The 6,553-nt window shown below is 38.6% G+C and overlaps 1 protein-coding gene across 1 annotated transcript in view; it reads left to right on the forward strand.

The window, feature by feature from the left end:
- LOC308697383 (RNA-binding protein 24-like) overlaps window positions 1–6,553 on the forward strand; it is a 15,295-nt gene extending 8,742 nt beyond the window's left edge. Inside the window, exons 4-5 of the mRNA XM_081376563.1 lie at window positions 963–1,032; window positions 3,963–6,553. Of these exons, the coding sequence (XP_081232689.1) occupies window positions 963–1,032; window positions 3,963–4,333 (441 nt within the window). The 3' untranslated portion in view covers window positions 4,334–6,553. The remainder of the gene's footprint in view (window positions 1–962; window positions 1,033–3,962) is intronic.

Raw genomic sequence — 6,553 nt, forward strand, 5'->3', positions numbered from 1 at the left:
GGACAAATGAAAGTACCAGTAAATTGACTAGCGCAAACTTTAGTAAATGACGTTGCACGATTCACTTGAATACTCCCATAAATAAGCTAGCCGCAAAAAAAAAAATTTTCACCGCTTGTCTTTAGTAAATCCTGACAGTAGTTTTTAACGCCATAAGTGCGATTGCGCTGGAGTAAGATGTTAGTAAGTCTGACCCATAGTGTGTAAAAACCACGTATACAGATGATGATGATTAGATCTATCTTTCTATCTTCACATATGACAACATGTGGTTTCTAGATCTGCAGAACAAAGGTTGACCTTTATTTAGACAGACACAAACCTCACTTTTCCTGAACTGCAGTGGTCTAGAGATGGCATAGTAACAAGTTATTTTTAATCTTTATTTCTTAGAACCCGATCACCAGTTTTATTTATAAATCCATTTTTCTCAAGTCATATGTGCTCATCATAAGTCTTGTGAAACAACTGCGCATCTGATCAAGTGCTTATAGGTTGCCTAAGTGACCTAGATGGGTTATGAGAACTTAATATCAATATATAGTCAAAGAAGTCGTATATACTCATCAAGTGCTTACTAGACGGATAAAGAAGATGAAATCTTTTTGCAAGCCAAAAATAGCGGCCAGCCCTCGCTGTCACTCACTGTGTTCTGCGCTTTATTTAACACTAAAGCGGTTGCGCAAGATTTCTCTCATTTCTCTAACTTGGTACTGCTTGTTCAGTTGTATGAATCCCAGTGTGCTAACAATAACAGACCAGCCTGATCTTGGACTATATTTGACATTTCTGAAACGAGTCACCTGTGTGTGGTTTTGTGTTTGTGTTGTTGTGATGATGATGATGATGATGATGCCTATTCAGGTTGAATGTGATCTTCCTACAGTTTGTTCTCACTGTTATTCTGTGTATGATGACTCTTATGGTAGTCTATATTAACACAATCCCTGCTGTCACCTCAGGCTGGCAAGGCATCTATGAAAGATTTCATAGGAGCATCTTTGCCCTTTGACCTGAGAGAGAAAAAGGAAGGTTTAATTTCATTCCTCTCATTTATGGTATTCTTTGAGTGATTGTGTTTTTGTTTTTTTGAGTTGATGTGGGTAATCCGTTCTGTTGCTCTTGATTTCTTGACGCCTGTGTTATGCTTATTTTCTTTAATTTGGGGCAGAGGTTTTTTGAGTTTGGTCAGGTTTGATTGATATAATGGTGTGCTATGTATAGGGTTGCCATGATAGAAGCATTCTCTCACTTTTTCCACTAAATATTGGATGTGATTAGCTCAAATTCCAGTCTTAAACATCATCTAAAAATCCTCATGGTGGGACTTTCATACACGTCAAAATAGATATTTCATCATGAGCTCAGATGATTCACTTAAATTTTTCCTGGAAATTTCTTAACCTCAGTTCTCACAGTCTTCTACACAGGGTTCATACAAGGTGCTTAAAATGCTTGAATTTGACTTTTTGAAATTGAAGTCCTGGAAAACCCTTGAAAAAGGACTTAAAGCACTGCAGCCCATCTGATATTGATATAGAGCCATTTCGCATGGCTATGAATGTGATATTGCTTATAAATAGCCAATTATATGATACAGCTTTCAGGTCAATCATATATTCATGGGGGGGAAATCAGTTTGAGTAAGGAAAGCGATATCTTTGTCATAGTATTCTTTTTAATGGTTAGAGTTAACACTGTAATTTACTTGTACCATTTTGTTTTTTATCTATTTACCTTTTTTAGAATTTGAAAGATATTTTTTGATAAGTGAGATCTCTGATTGAAGTCCTTGAAAACCAAAAAAGTAGTGCTTGAAAAGTCTCCTGGAACGAACCCTGTCTATAATGTAGTTGCATTGTCTTCTTGACTCATATTTAGTGAGTTATTGGTGATCCAATGCATCCCTGAACTCATATAAAAAGTTCTCACCCGTCTGTTTAGTGCAGACAGTAAATGTGAAAAGCGCTCTGAAAGTGTGACGGGGTACGTAATGAAAGGCAGAATGGGCTCATTGTTCCTGATTGCTTATTTAATCAAAACTCCCCTCTGTGTTTGCTGTCCAGCCCGAGGCTCATTGTCTAAGTGTTGGAGGGGGAAACGGCCAGCAACGTCCCTTTTTGAAAACTGTCCAGCTGTCAAAGTAGCCCTGACATATTCACAATGCTCCCCTCATCTCCTCTTCTCCTCCCCTGGGTCCAACGTTCCCTCGTTTCACACGACCGACACCCGGGTGTTGAATGCATGTGACTTTTAGCATGACTTCAGCGGCTCATAGACACAGTAGTGGCCAACAGTGACGTAGAAAAAATGACATCTGCACCCTTTATGCAAATATTATTTAAAGATTTTGTAAGCATATTGCATAGTTGTGCTTGGAATCAATTGTTTTATTTGTGATAATAACGCAATGAATCATGCCAAATTGTGCCGATATAATTTTTGTCCAAGCTGTCAAACACAGAAATTATAAACACTTGCCAAAACCAGAAAGAACAAAGAAAATACAGTAGTCAACATTTGAAGTGGATCAAAACCTTTCATCAAAGTATTACATAAATTTTGAACAATACCCGTTTTGTCTTTGGACAACTTTGATGAACTTTTTTTGATCCACTTCAAATGTTGACTACTGTATTAATAACTGATTGTTAAAGTCAATGTATTCTTTTTCCTGTCCACTTTTTTGTTTTTCTATGCATTTTTTTTGGCATAGTAAAATAAAACTGTAGCTATAGTTTGCAAAATAATTTTGTCTAAAAAATGCCTAAACCAAGTTTAGTGTTTTGTTTTTAGGTTGATTTGCCAGAAAAAGTACAAACCCTGCAATCATTGCTCTGTTTGTTTGAGAATCCGACCAGCCTGACATAGCAACAGTGGCTTAGCCAATGGTGTGACTTTGGAGGCGGAGCATCTGGTTGTTTGACCAATCACTTACTCAGGGAATGTTCAAATGGATTTAACTTGGCGATTTAACTATCAGAGGATACATTTTTTTTTCTTTACTTTCACCCTTAAATATGTAAACACTGACTATCGAAACATTTCTCTGTTGACTAAAATATTACATTTCTGTCATTAATAACTCAACCCTCATGTCGTTCCAAACCCATAAGATCTTTTTGATGAAATATGAGAGCTTTCTGTCCCTCCATTGACAGCTACACATCTACCACTTTGATGCTTCAAAAAGTTAATAAGGAGATTGTAAATCTAATCCATATGAGTTGAGCGGTTTAGTCGAAAGTTTTCAGAAGAGACACGATTGCTTTATATGATGATTATAAACCAATTTGATTCGCTTGACATGCAAGAACCAATGAGGTTCAATCTCATGTTTCGTAGCATGTTCTGTTGAGCTTCCGTTTATGTTCGCTGATCAATGTTTAATTGTGAATAAAATCCTAACTTCAATCTGTTCATCATATAAAGCGATAAAGTCTCTTCAGAAAATTTGGACTAAACGGCTCGATTCATATGGATTCGTTTTACGATCTCTTTATGAACTTTTTGAAGTGCCAAAGTGGTAGCTGTCAATGGAGGGACCGAAAGCTCTCAGATTTCATCAAAAATCTTCATTTGTGTCCCTAAGATGAACTAAACTCTTACAGGTTTGGAAAGACATGAGGGTGAGAAATTAATGACAGAATTTAAATTTTTGGGTGAACTATCCCTTTAAGCATCTAGACTAACCCAAACTAGCAACTTGACTCAGCCAATGACATGAGTTTGGGGGAGGGGCATCTGTTTGTTTTGCAAAACCTGTTTGAAAACAGTAATTCTTCGTTAACGCTAGTGGCCCGGACATTACAGTTGTACTGAGAGATATCTATTTTGGCAACCTTATATCTCTAATAATCACTAGCAGGCATTTCCTTGGGTGTTACTGAATTTTGGAAATTGGGTGCTTTGGCCGCGCTATAGTTGTGGTTTTCTATTTATGGCGTCCATAATGCAATGCTAACGTGCTGTCGTGTTTGTCTCTCGCAGGATCCCAACTCACTATGTGTACCCGCAGGCCTTCATGCAACCCAGCATGGTCATCCCTCACCTCCAGCCAGCGACGGCCTCCGCTACAGCGTCTTCGCCGTACATCGACTACACGGGCGCTGCGTACGCTCAGTACGCTAGCGCTGCGACAGCGGCGGCCGCCGCGGCCTACGAGCAGTATCTGTACGCGGCTTCTCCCGCCGCAACCGGCTACGTAGCTGCCGCCGGCTACGGCTACGCCATGCAACAACCATTAGCAACCGCGGCTCCGGGAACCGCCGCCGCCGCCGCCGCTTTCGGTCAATACCAGCCTCAACAACTACAAGCCGAACGAATGCAATAGCAACCAAAGCGGCGGACGGAAGACGCGCAGGGAGTCGACGCCCAGCGAATGCTACTAGATGATGGTGACGAAGATAGTTGCTGGTTGTGGGTTGATTGCAAGAGGAGGAAGACGAGGGAGGGGGATAGTAATTGGTAGAGAGATTATTATTATTATTATTATTATTAATATTAGTGAGATGGGAACTACATTGCTTTCCAACTTGCTGTGATTTAAAGAAAACATCAAAACCAAAAAAAAAAAAAAATCGCAGGAAAGGACGGAATCTAGCTTTTTACTCATTATCATTATTATTATTATGTTATCTTTATTACTATGATTAATATTAGAGTAGGATATTTATTGCGGAAGGAGCGACTAATCACTGTGGTAGACGAAAACCTTAAGTCCCGATGCTGTCATTTAATGTAGGCGACTGTTTTTCCGAAGGATACTCGGAAATGTCCCTCATTGTTTTGATTCTAGGGCCCCTTACCTTTATATTTATTCTCATTTATTTGAGGGCTCGTTTTGTTCTGTCGTCTTCTCAAGTGCATTTTTTTTTGATCATCAGGGAAATGGAGCATTTTTTCAGCGAATTCGAAAACTACAAACTCTGCCAATCAGGGATAGTAGACCTAACTGTGGCGACGGAAATGGAGAAAGATCCAGTGTTAGCATGTTTTATGTTTTGTGAACTACCTTTTTATCTATCTGATGCTGAATGTCCCCACTTTCTCTGACTCCTGCGTTGACCTCCTGACCTATGCAAAGCAAACAGGGGGAAGAAAACAAAACAAAGTGCAGGAATAGGAGAGATTTTCTTTTGCTCCCCCACAACGGGCATCGAACAATTTGAAGGTACTCTCAAAAAAAAAGACAAAAAGACTGAGATGTATTGTATTATATGCTTACAAAACACACACACGGACTAACATGTACACCGTAATACACAAATTTAAGTGTTAATGTCTGTCTGTGGGCGTACATAAACACACACACACACACACACACACACACTAAGATGACTATGTAGGGAAAAATAATGTGGCATTGCTCAGTATTAGTACTAGAATCAGGGAGCAACTGCTGTGTTGGAAGGAACAGGCACTGATACACACACACACACACACACGCAGTCGGATTGCTCTGGAAAGATCACTGGTTCGTTGAGCTGTTGCCGTTTTATCCCTGGAACCGGTCCTGCTTCGGGTCTGTCAACATTTCCCACTTCTTATCCTAAAGAGGATTGGGACAGGCCTGTGGATCTTCCCGAAATCAGCGACGGATCTTTATCTGGAGTCGTGATAAGAGAGGAGAGTCACCGCAAGCTATCCGCTATCGGTCTGGTCTTTATATGTTCACTGAGCACCAGCACACTTACTAAGGTCTATGTATTTCAATGAGCAACTCTTTACAGAACAGCACTATAGCGAAAGGATCCGAGGGTTCTTTGTGTGCCTTACATTTGTAATGCTATTTAAAGAGATCTGCTATTTAAGATATTTATTTTGAGTTGACTTATGTTGCGCTCTAAGATCACAGACTTGGAAGCGGTACTGTATGGATATAATGTATTCATCTCATGGCATATTATTATTATTATTATAAGTTATTGAGTAGGCTTAGTTGTAGTATTATTAACATACTCAACCAAAAGTGTTGTTGTAGGACTTATTTAAAATGCAATTCTGTATGTGCACTGTACAAATCTTTTTTTTTTTTTTTTTTTTCAATACATTTGGAATTTTAGAACATTAAATATCAGCTAGTTTAATGCCTGTCGTATGACATTTGTTTTATTGCAGGCCTGTTGTTTTTGGGGCATGTTATATCCATTTGTCATATCCAGAACTGTTTAAAAGGACAAAAAAAAAAAGAAAAAGAAAAAAAGAGCGAAGGGACATGCTGCTTCATACACTAGAATGTATTGTCAATGTCGAGGATGGATGCTGTGCTTCTATTGCTTTAAATATGCATCAGATGGGCTATTTTACACTGTTGAGAATTTTTATACTTGAACTCTTTCTTACAAGGGAAAATATGAGGAGAAGAAGAAAAAATACAAGAATAATAATGGACACAAAAATGGACACATTTTTCATTGTCACTGGATTTGGGCATGTAAAGTGTTATTGACTATTTAAATACAAACGTTCTGTAGGTATTTAAGCCTTATTTCAGATTTTCAACACTATTTACTCTAAATGGAAATAAAAGGTTCTATATTTAAACCTCAAA

This window comes from Scardinius erythrophthalmus (assembly GCF_964197995.2).
Source record: "Scardinius erythrophthalmus genome assembly, chromosome: 10".
Classification (NCBI taxonomy): Eukaryota; Metazoa; Chordata; class Actinopteri; order Cypriniformes; family Leuciscidae; genus Scardinius; species Scardinius erythrophthalmus.